The sequence below is a fragment of the Thermobia domestica genome, chromosome 3 (assembly GCF_964235325.1).
Source record: "Thermobia domestica chromosome 3, izTheDome1.hap1.1, whole genome shotgun sequence".
Classification (NCBI taxonomy): domain Eukaryota; kingdom Metazoa; phylum Arthropoda; class Insecta; order Zygentoma; family Lepismatidae; genus Thermobia; species Thermobia domestica.
The window spans coordinates 179,783,886-179,798,317 of NC_137456.1; the positions used below are offsets into that span (position 1 = coordinate 179,783,886).

A 14,432-nucleotide genomic window follows, 5' to 3' on the forward strand; every position below is an offset into this window, starting at 1 on the left:
TTTCTGGCAGATTTTTTTTTTTTACAAAAATGAAATAAAATAAAAATAAAAATGTTTAAAACAACCCTGCTAGATATGAAAGTATTATGTTCGAAACTGTTATATGTATGTGCGCCATTGCTAGGAATTGCTGTATTAGTGTTAGGAAAAGAAATGATTTGATATTCAACATTGTATTTTTATGTATACAGGGTGTTTCAAAACAACGCCGTTAACGTTTGGAAGCTGATTCCTGACACCAAGACAAGACAAAAACTATACACCAACCTGGGTGCAGAAATCCGTCATTTCTGAGTTATAGGCTGCCGGAAACATGAAAAAATTAACTTTAAAGGTTGAATACTATGGGATCTACCGAACTCGGGTAAATACTTCACTTAGGAACTAGTATGTGCCCTATCCAATTATCCATGTTTCAGAATACTGCGGCACTTCCGCAATAACTTTTATTCAGTACTTAAAATTATATGCCCGCAACCAAACTCCCTTTACTAAAATTGTTGCGTGAGTATCTCAGAATTCTGAAACATGCATTTTTCAATATATGCACATATTAGTTCCTAAGTGAAATCTTGACTTGACTATGGTAACTTCCATAATTTTGGAGCTATGGACTTTTAAAATTCATTTTCTCATGTTTTTGGCAGCCTATAAGTCTGAACTGACGGGTTTCTGCACCCAGGTTGGTCTATACTTTTTGTCTTATCTTGGTGTCAGGAATCACCTCCCAAACGTTGTCGGTGTTGTTTTGAAACACCCTGTATATAGTGCATACATATAAATAATCTGTTCCAGTAGAACTACAAATTATTAATGACAACGAATCCCATACGTTTTAGTGCTACAAGAGTTCGTTTTTTCTCGAAAACTAGGCATCAGAATTTATCCTTAAACATATCATTTTGTTAAGCTCGATATGATCCATCAACTGATGTATATTTTCGGACACTATTTCGGTTAAATTGAAAATAACTGTAAGCGTTAATCGTAGTTATGGGTTGTATCTCTTTAATCTTACTGCGTACTGTCATCTTAGTAGTGGCATAATAAAGCGGTATATTTTAGTATAAGTCTCATCTTAATAGATGTTCTGGTTTCCGTTCAGCATAAAATTTTAGGATTACAAAATAACTTGTTTTTCTCAATTTCCTCGGAAACTATGCATGAACTTTTTACACTGACGTATATAATTTGCTTCTATTCAGTGAGCTCTATTTATTGGTATATGTCTGGTGTCTGCGCAAAATTTTGCGTTAAACTCGAATAATAATATAGCATTTATGAACCTATTATTTTTTATTCTTCTCTAAAACAAAGGATAAGTTTAGTATATTCGAAATTAGAATAACTAATAAGGATGATTTTTTTTTTCAAACGAAAATTACATAATGTTTATCTTCATGTTTATGTACATGTACACTCATACTCATTAAATCTTGCACGTTTACTTTAGTTCACGACTTTTCGCAATCGCATCTACAGTATTACATTTTTTCTCCTGCTTTTGACTAAGTTGAGCGATTAGTAAGTGGAGATCATAGAAATCATTCCTTATGTAAAAATGTTTCCAAAAATTATTTAAAAAATAAAAAATACACACAAAAAACAAAATTAAGCTTTATTGAGTGAATCCTGACAATCGCGCTTTCGAGGATTTTCGTAGTAGCGAAGGGAAATTCAAAATTTGCATTAAAGAAGATTAAAGAAACGGAAGAGAAGAAAAGTAGTAAAATATTGATTTTATTTATTTGAGGCTAGTGTCTAGAATGTCTGCCAATTATATATTAGCGTCTGTAATGAACATTTTGTACGCAGATATAGAAACAAACAGGAAAAGAAAACTCTCTGTCATTTTTTTTTTTTTATTTTGAGACTCCAAGTGATGCTCTACGGCTAGAAAATTTGAATGTATGGTAAGAAGTAGGAAGCTCATCCAACAGAGTCCCCGAGGGTGAATGAATAGAGTGAATGAGCATTCTGACTAACTAATTCTATAACCTATGGAACCCGGAGGTTCAATGCTGCGTTTACTAAAGCTCTCCACTGACTTCTATTCTTAGAAAACTGGATCCAGTTTCTACTTTGTATTCCTATCTCTGCGAGATCCATCCTAATATTGTCCTCACATCTGCGCCTAGGTCTTCCTAATGGTCGTTTTCCGATTGGTTTTCCAGTCAAGACTTTGAAAGCGTTTCTACTTTCTTCAATCCTAGCTACATGACCTGCCCACCTAAGCCTCCTAGACTTGATGATCCTAACAATGTTTGGTAAACCGTATAAATTATGTAGTTCCTCGTTATGAAGTTTCCGCCATTCCCCATTCCCGTTCCTCTTGGGTCCGAATATTCGTTTCAGGATCTTGTTCTCAAATACTTTCAGTCTATGTTCTTCCCTCAGAGTAAGCGACCATGTTTCGCAACCATACAGAACTACAGGCACAATTATCGTTTTATATATTTTAAGCTTCAAATTACTCGACAGAATTCGCGACGACATTCTGACACCAGACTGAATTCCATTCTTTTTTCTTTTGCTTTCCTGTTTTTTCTCGTTTATCAGAATAGTAGGATATTTGTAAGATTTTCATATTAATAAGAGGTGAAACAATATAACAGGAAAATTACCTAAAACACAATAATACACTGCGCAAGGCTATGTGATAATATATAACAAAGCACACAATCACGTAACAGTTACGTGATTATCTGTTTTGTTACATTTTATCACATAGCCTTGCTCAGTGTATTATTGCGTCTCAAAAAAAAAAAAAAAAGTTAGAATGCTATATGAGTTTATAATCATTCACTCTATTTATTCACCCTCGGGGACTCTGTTGGATGAGCTTCCTACTTCTTACCATACATTCAAATTTTCTAGCTGTAGAGCATCGCTTGGAGTTAAAAAAAAAAAAGTTAGAATGCTATATGAGTTTATAATCATTCACTCTATTTATAATCATCCACTCTATTCAAAAAAAAAAAAAACCTCGGTACTTTCAATAATATTCGGTATATCGCTTGCTAGAGATGTCATAGTACGTATTTGTCCGCATTATACAATTGATGCGCATTGGCCTTATCCAGTCAGGCAATCTTTCCATCTTGACCCGCCAATATCTATTGTTTGTGGCAGTACGTCTTACGTTCAGCGATGGGTGCAAGAGGAGGTTGTGAACCCGAACTTTATGTAGGCACTGCAGGCCAGAACGGCGACGAGTGACGTGGCTGATGCAATGTGTCAGATTTAATATCTGAGTTGTGTCACGTCGAGATGGTCTCTCTAATGTTTAAACCTTTTCCAGATCATGTTTTACTCTTCGGTTGTATCAAATATATGCATGGAAAAAAAGCCATGATATACTCTTCTCAATAACGATTCACCTTCGTTGGCTTTCATTAGCACCACTCTGGCATCTGTAAGTTGAGACATCCCTTTGATAACGCTAGATTCATAATTGTGACGCAACTTTACAGATGACAGCAGCATTTCCAAATAAGTTGGATATAAGCCGATTAACGTCCTGTAATTCACTTGGCAGCTTAAGTTCTTTTTTCCGCACTGCACCGAGGATGATAGCAGAAAGTCATTGAAACAGCATGCAGCTATTTGATTTAACGGATACCTCAAATGAGTCTCTTAATCTCTAATGAGTTATATTGGGTGCTTGAATTAATTCCCTCTGTTTCTTATATCAATGATAAATTGACATTCCAAAAGAACAGAACAATATCTTTTACTGAAATTACTGTAAAAGATAAAGATGGGCCCACCCACATTGTTTTACTGATCTAAAATATTGTGATAAATTTACCTCAGTTTACGCATAACTATTTTAGTGGCATTCGCATTCAGCATAAGAGTATTTAATAGTGACTGTACTTTGCCCACCCATCGATTTCCTGAATATAGTCTGTACCTGGAAGTTCTAGCAATTTTCGAAAGTAAGGAACCATGATCGTCACTGCATAATGTCCTATTTACACCAACCTATAATAGAGAAAAAAGTTATGTTTCTTTTCACCGTACTCCTTACACGTATTTTAGGAAGAACTCGATTGCACCCCCCAAAAATGTTTTCCGTATTGCTATAAAATATCTGTACATCCACAAATAAATCTACAGACTTGGCAACGCTTGAGAGAAGCAGAAAACTCAAGACGTTGATTTCCTAACCAACGCCTTGGTGGATCACACAAGCACGAGGTGAGGAACACGAAGCGGATGCACAATATTAGTCTTCTAAAGCAGTGAAACTTCAGCCAAAGCGTTGCCAACAACTTACTCGCAGAGTTGCCTCCTCAGAACATGACGGAGACTTCACAGCACTTCTCTGTTCTTTTGCACTTCAACAGTTGATTCTGTCTCGTTGAAAATATAAAATCCCAAGCGCTGACGATCCGTTTATTTAAATTAAAATACTCTTTTCTTCATTTTTCGTTGGGCGTTAACACACGACTTGCACACCCAGAGAAGACGCTACTGGTAGATACATATAAGGCTTAGGGGAAGTCGTATGGTCCTTGACGGCAGCCATCTTGAAATCCACCATTTTGAATTAAGGTCAAGTTTTTTTAAGTGGGAATAGGGTAATATGATACATAATTTCGGGCTAGAATTTAATCAGGAAGACAATGGTGAAGATAGTTTCAAGATACGCCCATTTGGGGAAAAGTTACAGGCACATTAATTGTTTATACTTACTATGTGCACAAGTCCCTTACCTCCGCTTCTAACCCGCGTATTAATGATAATAAGTGGATAAAAGCTTCGGTAGTACATGTTATGCCTAGGGGGAAGTGATATGGTAAGGTTATCCTTGACGGCAGCCATCTTGGAATCCGCCATTTTGAATTACAGTGAAGTTTGAAAAATAAAACCATAGTATGTGACACCTCATTTTAATAGCAAATTTTCCCAAAAAGCCAATGGTATGCTTATTTTTGTCCTATAGTTAACCAGTATAAATGTAAGACTGCTTCTAATGTGCACCAAACGTCCATTATTCAATCTTTCAAATTGTCAGCACTCCTAAATTTCACCGCATGTTTTAAGAATCCAACTGGCGCTTTGCAATTGTTGCCATGGCTCATGTTTTCTAAATTTATTACATTTTCTTAAGAGTTGCGATTTGTCAGTTTATGAATAGTGTTGGGATAAGCATCCAGCAATCTTTCTGAATTTTGAAGATTTGCCATGTAATTATTAATTTCCTAGGCAATGTAATTATTTATTTCCTATACTTGCCCTTCAAAAACTCGTTTACTGACATGAAGATTAGGAGTGAAAATTAGGAGTGCTGCCAATTTGAAAGATTGAATAATGGACGTTTGGTGTACATTAGAAGATTTCTAAATTCATACTGGTTAGCTATAGAACAAAAATAAGCATAACATTGGCTTTTGAGGAAAATTTACTATTAAAATGAGGTGTCACATACTATGGTTTTCATTTTTCAAAACTTCACTTTAATTCAAAACTGCGGATTTCAAGATAGCTGCCGTCAAGGATACCCTTATCGTATCACTTCCCTCTACGCATAATATGTATTACCGAAACCTTTATCCACTTATTATCATTAATACGTGGGTTAGAAGCGGAGGTAAGGGACTTACGCATATAGTAAGTATAAACAACTAATATGCCTGTAACTTTTCCTCAAATAGGCGTATCTTAACTAACTTCACCATTGTCTTCCTGATTAAATTCTAGCCCGAAATTATGTATCATATTACCCTATTCCCATTTTAAAAACTTGACCTAAATTCAAAATGGTGGATTTCAAGATGGCTGCTGTCAAGGTCATATCTACCATACGACTTCCCCCTAGGCCTTGTACGTATCTACATGGTTGTTCTTTCATTAACACTCCGTTTACAAAGGGTAGTAAGGGACTTCTGCAGTAATCTCTATTAACCACATCACAACCTTTAAAAATTATAAAAAATTGAAAACATGCACCATGGCAAAAATTTCTGTCACCACAAGTAATGAATACATGTCCTCTATCAGAAAATAATAATAATAATAATAATAATAATAATAATAATAATAATAATAATAATAATAATAATAATAATAATAATAATAATAATAATAATCGGAGCCGGGCAATTGGGTGATGTCCCTTGTTAGTTTCAATCCTGGAAGTTAGCCCTATCCACTGAACCAGCTACAGAAACAAATAGGCTATTTAACATACATATTTTCTACATATATTATTTCCGCTCAAGTATTGGTATGAACGACTAATAGTAGATTGCTTTTAACATACAAATGATGATCTAGGTGATATCTTTATATTTATTTTTAGGATCTGACAAGAAACTAGAGCAACACGTCTAGCTTGTAAAAGTAATTAATCTATTTGTGTCAAATTCTACGAGTATTTGTCATGACACTTAATTTATTTTAATACAAACACTTTTCATAATGGAGTTAGTCGCTATAATAATAATAAACAGACTGTAGTATGAAAGAAATTATTTCAATTTATTTATATTTTTGTACACAAGAAAACTGTGTACATCACACAACTTTTATTTCACAACACATGTTTATGCTACGATGATGATTTTGATTTGTTTCTTGCATATGTTTTAAAGACGGATGAATACACAGAACTTTATATAAATTAATTTTAGACGTGAAAACAAAATCGACAACTATTATCAAATTCATCGTAACACAATTACCTTTTATTTAGGTAGTGCTTGAAGTACCAAATTGTACATTGTTAGGTAATTTATATATTCGTTTTTCCTATCCAAAAAGAAATAGCTTCTTTTAAGAATGGAAGTGAAAATTCAAAGCATTACCTTAGTTTTGTCAAATTTAACAAACATGTATATATATACACACACACACACACACACACACACACAAGCGATCTGCATGTTAAAACATTTTATTCTATTTGTTCAAGCACGAACTTCATAATTGAAAGTAGTATGATACTAATGAAAGATTGCTACTTGCTGTCGGGAACATTACAGCGATCTTCTTAGCACACTCACCTTTTTAAAAAACAAAAGGAGGAATTTGTTTTCTTAAAATAACCAAATCAGACTAACATATACTGAATAAAACTACAGCCAGTTTGAAAATTAAAATGGTGCTTATATACATATCACATTGAATCTCTTTGAATAATCATCAAACTCAGCCCATTTGATATTTGGCTATAGAATTGACTGTATGTCATACGTAATTTCTTCAAATAGCCCGCAATGCACGAAAAAAAAAATACACTATAGCATGTCTACTCTTTAAAAAATTACAATCAAGAATTTGAGATATTTCCACACAGACTTATTAGGTATGGATTCATTCTAAGAAGAAGGAGACTTTTAGATCTTATGGAAATTATTATATGATTTAACAATGAATTTGTATTTAAAAATAGTCTGATTTTTAAAATTATTATTATAATAATCACGTAGGTTGTCAATTCAGACGTGTCCGTGTAATTTTTCAGATCAAATATATCTCATCAATATATTATCTTACAAAAAGAAACCAATAATACAGAAATTGTTTAACAGATAGTAAATTTTGAGCTTAGTAGAGTAATGTTATTGACAGTATACACGGAAGTTTTGTTCAATTCTGATTTAACTTACTTTTGTAAAACTCACTTTAAATGCTTTCCAAAGCAGTAAATTTCATGACTATTTACAATAGTAAACTATTTATATTACAAACACTTCAAGTACTTCTTTTGTCAAACTAAGTTGACACATTCATATTCTGTGGATGTTCAGATATTTCACAAATCTCAGTGTTGTAATAACAAAGCTCACTGGAGACACTTCAAAAGTCAACGATATGTTGCTGCACAAAATATCAGTTTCATTATAAGCTCTTCATTTTAAAAAAAATGCCAATTAATAATTATTTTATTTAAAAAATACTTTTTATATAAAAAGTTTTGTAGCAGATACATTTTATTATGAGTTATGCATTCTTTTACCTGATTTTGTAGCTAGTGTTTTGAAACATCCATTGATTTTTCAAATTTTGAACTTTCAAGACAAAGATGACAGATATATCTGGTAAATCTTAAAACGCTGTAAGATTGGTAAAACTACGAGGTTTTGCGTATAATATCACACTAATATTTTCTCTCTCTCTCTCTCTCCCTCTCTTTCCAGTTTCAGAATAAAGAAAAACTAATACACATTTTTCACACATAACATCAAGACTAACATTCAACCAGTTAATATATAAAGCAAAAGAAAATTTATATATATAAGCACACTAGGTGTCTTTCGCTTCCAGCACCATAAACACTGGGCTACGCTTTTTATCATTTTTATGTTCGTGGCAGTGTATAAATTGTCCCCTTTTCATCTTTCTTCAAATATTTTCCGCACTTTTATTTGAGATTCCTTGCTTTAATCGCACAGGCGTCCTCCACTGCACAAATATTTCGCTTTTTAATATCTAATTCTATTCTTGCCCTGCCCATTATGATATACTCGAAGTGGTGTGTATGTCCCATTGGTTAATGGACCTGAAATGAAGAAAATATATTTTGATATTAATTATTAATTTCAAGATTAAAATTATTATTAAGAGATTATTCACATTGTAATGTTTATTTAACAAAATATACTGTTTGTTACAGAAGTGCAGTTGCTGTGTTAGGGAAGCCATTCACATCTAGCAACGGAGGCAAATGGACTCCCGTGTAGATGAAACGCAAAGGCTACTGTACGAAGTAGGCGCAGAGGAGAAATGTGAAAGTTCCATCCCTGAGGCAGCAGTGTGTGATGTGCCTGCTACCAAAGTACTGATGTTGTGCGAAGAGTAATGGTACCAAAAGTAAACAGAATTTGGTATTTGAGCACTTTCCTATGCATATTTCAGGTGTTCCAATATAGTTGAACAGTGCCACGAAAACAAGATTGCTGTTGTACGCTCGTGTTAATGCCATAGAGAGTAGTTGTGCACTGCGAGCGCCCCTGAACTGTATACCACCAACTAAGCCGATTCCGAAACAGACCCCAGTATTGCTAACACTATCAGTCTTGCGCGAAATTAAGATATTGATGATGTAGGAAAATCCACCAACATAGCATGCTATTCGGTTGTGTAACCATCCATCATGCTTTTCCCAAAACGTTGCATCTCAGGGTGGTCCATAATGCGAACGTTTATGCGCCAATAGTCAGCCATATCGTGTAACGTAAGCCTATTGGAGAAAACTCTACAAGCGTCATCTGGTGAAAAATTGGTGGAATTTGTAGCCACCATAGACGGGCGTGGGTGTACCTGACAAATTGTGAAAATGTTCCAGCAATGCGCACAGAAGTATCTATACAAAAGGACGACGCAATTTTGTTCGACAGTGGACTGAAAGTTATCCTATGGCTAGCTTTTGTTAGGAAAATTAAAGCTACGTCGCTTTGCTAACAATCTGAAAATCAATGTTGTGCATTACCCAGTACACATTTTGACGGCTATTTACAACAACGAAATCCTCACAAGCATAGGAATTACATCCCATCCCTCCCTCTAGGTTTTCCGTTTTTCAATACGCTAGTAAAGGTACGGGAGCTGCGATGTTTTCCTGTACTTTATATTAATAGTCCACATTATATTAATATTACACGTTGTATCAATAGTCCAATTTTTTTATTTATTTTTTTTTAATTCTGTTAGAAAATATATAGGAAGCAAATACAATGTGCATATATAAATGGGTGCTTCGCGCTTCAGCAGCAAATGAAGTCATCGCTGTCATCAAAACTACACAGTGTTTTTAAAAAATAAAGTTTAAGTGCAACATTAGGTTAGTGCTTCTTTCTAAAATTATAAAATAAGCCTATATCAAGCCTATATCATTCTAAAATATATCAAGGTATTCTTGTAAATAAGACCGATGTTCTCAATAACTGATTTTTGTTAAATTTTTTTCTTGGGCGCCCCTTCAGCGCTGGCGCTCCTAGGCACGTGCTTCTTGTGCCTGTGCGTTAATCTGCCACTGCACATCAGTAGTAGAAAAATGGGGCTTCTGCGCCACTGACCCTCTACCCACTTTCTCAGTCCCGCCTGAAGCAGACAACGAATTTCCCAGTGCCGCCTGACACACCATGCCGGGGGACATATGGGGGATACGAGAAATCGAGCATCGTGAACCGTCAACCCACGGTCTTTTACGACCTCCATTTTAGGGGTGAATTTGTTCTCTTTTATGAGCACCTTTTAGGGGGTGTACTCGTTCCCTTTTACGACCTCCATTTTAGGGGGTGAACTCGTTCCCTTTTATGAGCATATTTTCCCAACCCCTATTTTAACATAGCAGAAATTATGAACATACAGCAGAATAAGACTCGTTCCCTTTTATGACCTCCATTTTAAGGGGTGTACTCGTACCCTTTTATGAGCACATTTTTCAACCCCTATTTTAACATGGAGACTATGAACATACAGCAGAGCAGATTGAACTCGTTCCCTTTTACGAGCATATTTTCCAACCCCTATTTTAACATAGCAGAGACTACGAACACATAGAAGGGGTCAATCCCTTAGCATACTAACATACAGCAGAGCAGATAACAAACACAACCACCTCCATTTTAGGGGTGTATTCATTCTCTTTTATGAGCATATTTTCCAACCCCTATTATAAGATAACAACACACAGCAGAACATAGCACAGCTAATAAAAAAAGAGCATGGCTTATTTTCCAACCCCTATTTTAACATAGCAGAGACTATGAACACACAGCATTTTAGGGGTGTACTCGTTTTCCAACCCCTATTTTAACATAACGAACATCAGACTTCAACCCTGAATTGAACATAGCGCATCAGACAGAGACTACGAAACATAGCAGGGGTGAACACACAGCAGATACATAAGACTTGTTCCACCCTTATTTAGAGTATGGTATATTTTCCAGCCCCTATTTGAACCCATGGTCTTTTACGACCTCCATTTTAGGGGGTGAACTCGTTCTCTTTTATCAACCCTATTTTCCAACGGCCTATTTAACATAGCACATAACAGATCATAAGATTCATTCCATTTTAGGGGTGAACTCGTTTTTTCCAACCCCTATCTGAACATAGCACAGCTAATAAAAGAGTATGGCTCATTTTTCAACCCTTATTTTACCATAACAGAAGATTACGAAACATAGCGAAGAATACATAAGATTCCATTTTAGGGGTGGACTCGTTTCCAACCCCTATTCGAACTTAGCATAGAGAATACATAAAACTACTCCAACCCCTATTTTAACATAACGAACATAGCAGTTGGCTTATTTTTACATGTTGGGACTAGCGCTGTTGGTAATTATAAATCAGCCCAACAGATGGCAGTAAAATAAAGACAGAAAATAATGGTTTATAGTTTTGCTAATAGATGGCATTGCCGGCAGATAGGAGAAAAGAATGATTGATTAATAATTCTGCTAAATATCGTTTTTATTCACAGATTTTTTGTCTTTCCAATTGTGGTGCAATTGGTAAAGGCAGCAATCTAAAGAACAGAGATTTGGCCGATACGTAGGTCCGAATCCTGTTCGGAGCCGTAATAATTTATAACTTTGGCCGGGTTATAAAGGATTACATCTCCATAGATTGTTGAATAAAAAACTCTGTCTCTCATTTGGGAGATGAAGAGCTCCAATGCCGTGCCATGGCAGGGGGTTTCAGTGCCATAGTTGCAACCTGAAACCCCCTGCAATCATCTCCCAGTTATGAGAGATAGCGTTTCTCCGAGAGGAGTTTTGCAAAAATTTACAATAATTTTTTAATTAGGAAAAAAAAAGACATTTTATTATAGTATAGTTACAAAAATAATAAGGGACAGAGAGATCGGCTTTGATTCATTAGAAATGCGATAAACAGTGAACGTTAAGAATAATAGCTATAATAGCTTATTAGAAAAATCACTACTTGGCGTTGTATAGTTGGAAGTCCCAATTTGATTCATTATAAACATTGCTTTCAATATATCGTTGTAAGAAAAAAAACAGTGAACGTTAAGAATAATAGCTTATTAGAAAAAAACACTACTTGGCGTTCTATAGTTGGAAGCCCCAATTAAGATAAAAAAACAGCAAACATTACTTGGTGATCTACAGCGTTAAGAATAATACGTTATTAGAAAAAAAAACACTATTTGGTATTCTATAGTTGGAAGAGTTAACATTAACGATAAAATATGGATTCAAAGCAACAATGTGGTATGTGTAACAATTGGATTACAAAGAAACATTATGGCAGACATATGAAACGTATTCATTCATTATCATCATCAAGTAATATTGTGAAAAGACAAAAAAAAGCTAATCAGGGGGTAAAGACTGCATTCGAGCGTACCCTTAGAACTTATATTTTACCAGATGAAAATACTGAATACTATTTATGTGACACACCAACGTTTTTAAAGCGTATTAAGCCGCAATGTGAATCAATTATAAAAGAAGCTTTGAGTATTGATCATTTAGTTAAAGTCAATTGCAGTTTAACAACAAGATTTATACAACCTTCATCACCAGATGTTATAACAAGTTTTCCTGTTGTATCCGGATATCAAGTAATCCAACCGGTTGATGATATCAGCAAAAAACTGGATGAAATATTCCAGGATTTATGTCACTTTCAAGAGGAAAGATGTATTCAGAAATCAGGCTGGAGTCTATGTTCTGAGCCGGAACATAAATTAAAAATTGATGTTGATAAATATATTCCATTGAGAGCATCAAGTTATATAGATTTGCCAGATTGGATTAAAGCTAAAAAAATGCGTACTTAAGAGTCTGTATCACCCCTCCCTGTAAAATGCGAAATAGAGGTTATCTCCTTTCATCCTTGAAGCCAATTCACACAACCAATCTTCATCAAAATTTGAGGAGAGCAAGTTAAAGGTTGAATGAAGGGTGGTCTTGATACATTTTGCTAATTTATTGTTTATTTCTGCTATTATTATTATCCTAAAGTTGTCAATTTTTCGAACATTACAAACGTGAAAATAGAAGTAAATTCATGAATTTTGATCAAGACCACCACAGAAGTAGTCTTCATTTGTAAAGTTCAAGCACAAGAAACATAATTATTTAATTCGTATATTCATAAACACGAAAGGAGCGAAGTACTTTATTCAAAATTATTGTGTCATTCGTTTTCCGTCTGTGATCAGCAAAGTGAAATCCATCTCCCCCTCTGGTATGGTCAAGCTTCCTCACTCTCCTCACCCCGTGAAGAACAGAGGAACCTTGCCTTTTCGTGAAGACCTTGGAAGCACACAGGAAGCAGGAGGGGGTGGATAACTCTGCAGGAGGGTGAGTGGCGCAAAGGCAATAAACGAAAGGACAAAACAAATGTCAATCGTTCGGTACCAGTCCTATGGTGGAGGAAAATGTTGAGATGGAACTAAATCAGGTTTAAAGAAGTTTTGATGTTTCAAACTCGAGCGTGATATAGGGAGGAGCCGGGGCAAGGGAGAATGTCCCCCTCAGATTTCAATATGACTGATATATATATATATATATATATATATATATATATATATATATATATATATATATATTTAAATATATATATATATATATAGTGGCGGATCCAGGATATGATCAAGGGAGGGGCTAAGCCATAGTTTGCCGCTTTATCCAGTGTAAAACAGGATTGAAGTCCATTTTATCCAGTGTATACCTGAGGGTCAAGGGAAGGGGGCTATAGCCCCCCTTGGATCCGCCCTTATATATATATATATATATATATATATATATATATATATATATATATATAAAATTCTAAGTAAGAATATTTTAAAATCTAAATAATACTTATAAAAAGATTTAATAATAAAGTATAGCATAAATACAAAATTATTAGTACAAAATTTGAACTGTAACCAAGCTACTCTAATTTAAAACATATTAAAATAAATATACAATGACTACATAATAACATTTATATCTAAATTATTTTGTTTTTAACCTATACTACGCAGGTATGTAAGAAATAATGTACAAAGATAAGTATCTGTATTCATGGAAAATGTAGAAGAAAGTGTGATTCTTAATTCCATACGATATATTATTATTATTATTATTATTATTATTATTATTATTATTATTATTATTATTATTATTATTATTATTATTATTATTATTGTCTCCTTGGAGCAGTACAGTGTGTGCTTTTTTTAATGATTTTCCAATGGTAAGTTTTATTTATAGTCAGGAGTTGGTATTTCTGATACTGTTTTGGATGGCACCTCATTATGTTCCACAAAGCAAAATATCATTTTACTAGGATAATGAACAATGAGTAAACAATGTTTAGTATAAATTAAATAAGAAACAGAAATGCATGTAATGATTTAGGCCTATATTTTTATTCATTCAGAGATGACACTGTTACAAACTGACAACAAAATTACTTTTTCTCTCACAGCATTCCATTTTGAACAA

The 14,432-nt window shown here is 34.3% G+C and overlaps 1 protein-coding gene across 1 annotated transcript in view; it reads right to left on the bottom strand.

Moving 5' to 3' along the window:
* Positions 1-6,463: 6,463 nt before the first annotated feature.
* SP1173 (major facilitator superfamily domain-containing protein SP1173) overlaps positions 6,464-14,432 on the bottom strand; it is a 66,113-nt gene continuing 58,144 nt past the window's right edge. The window contains exon 7 of the mRNA XM_081752052.1: positions 6,464-8,512. Coding sequence (XP_081608178.1) covers positions 8,436-8,512 — 77 coding nt within the window. The 3' untranslated portion in view covers positions 6,464-8,435. The remainder of the gene's footprint in view (positions 8,513-14,432) is intronic.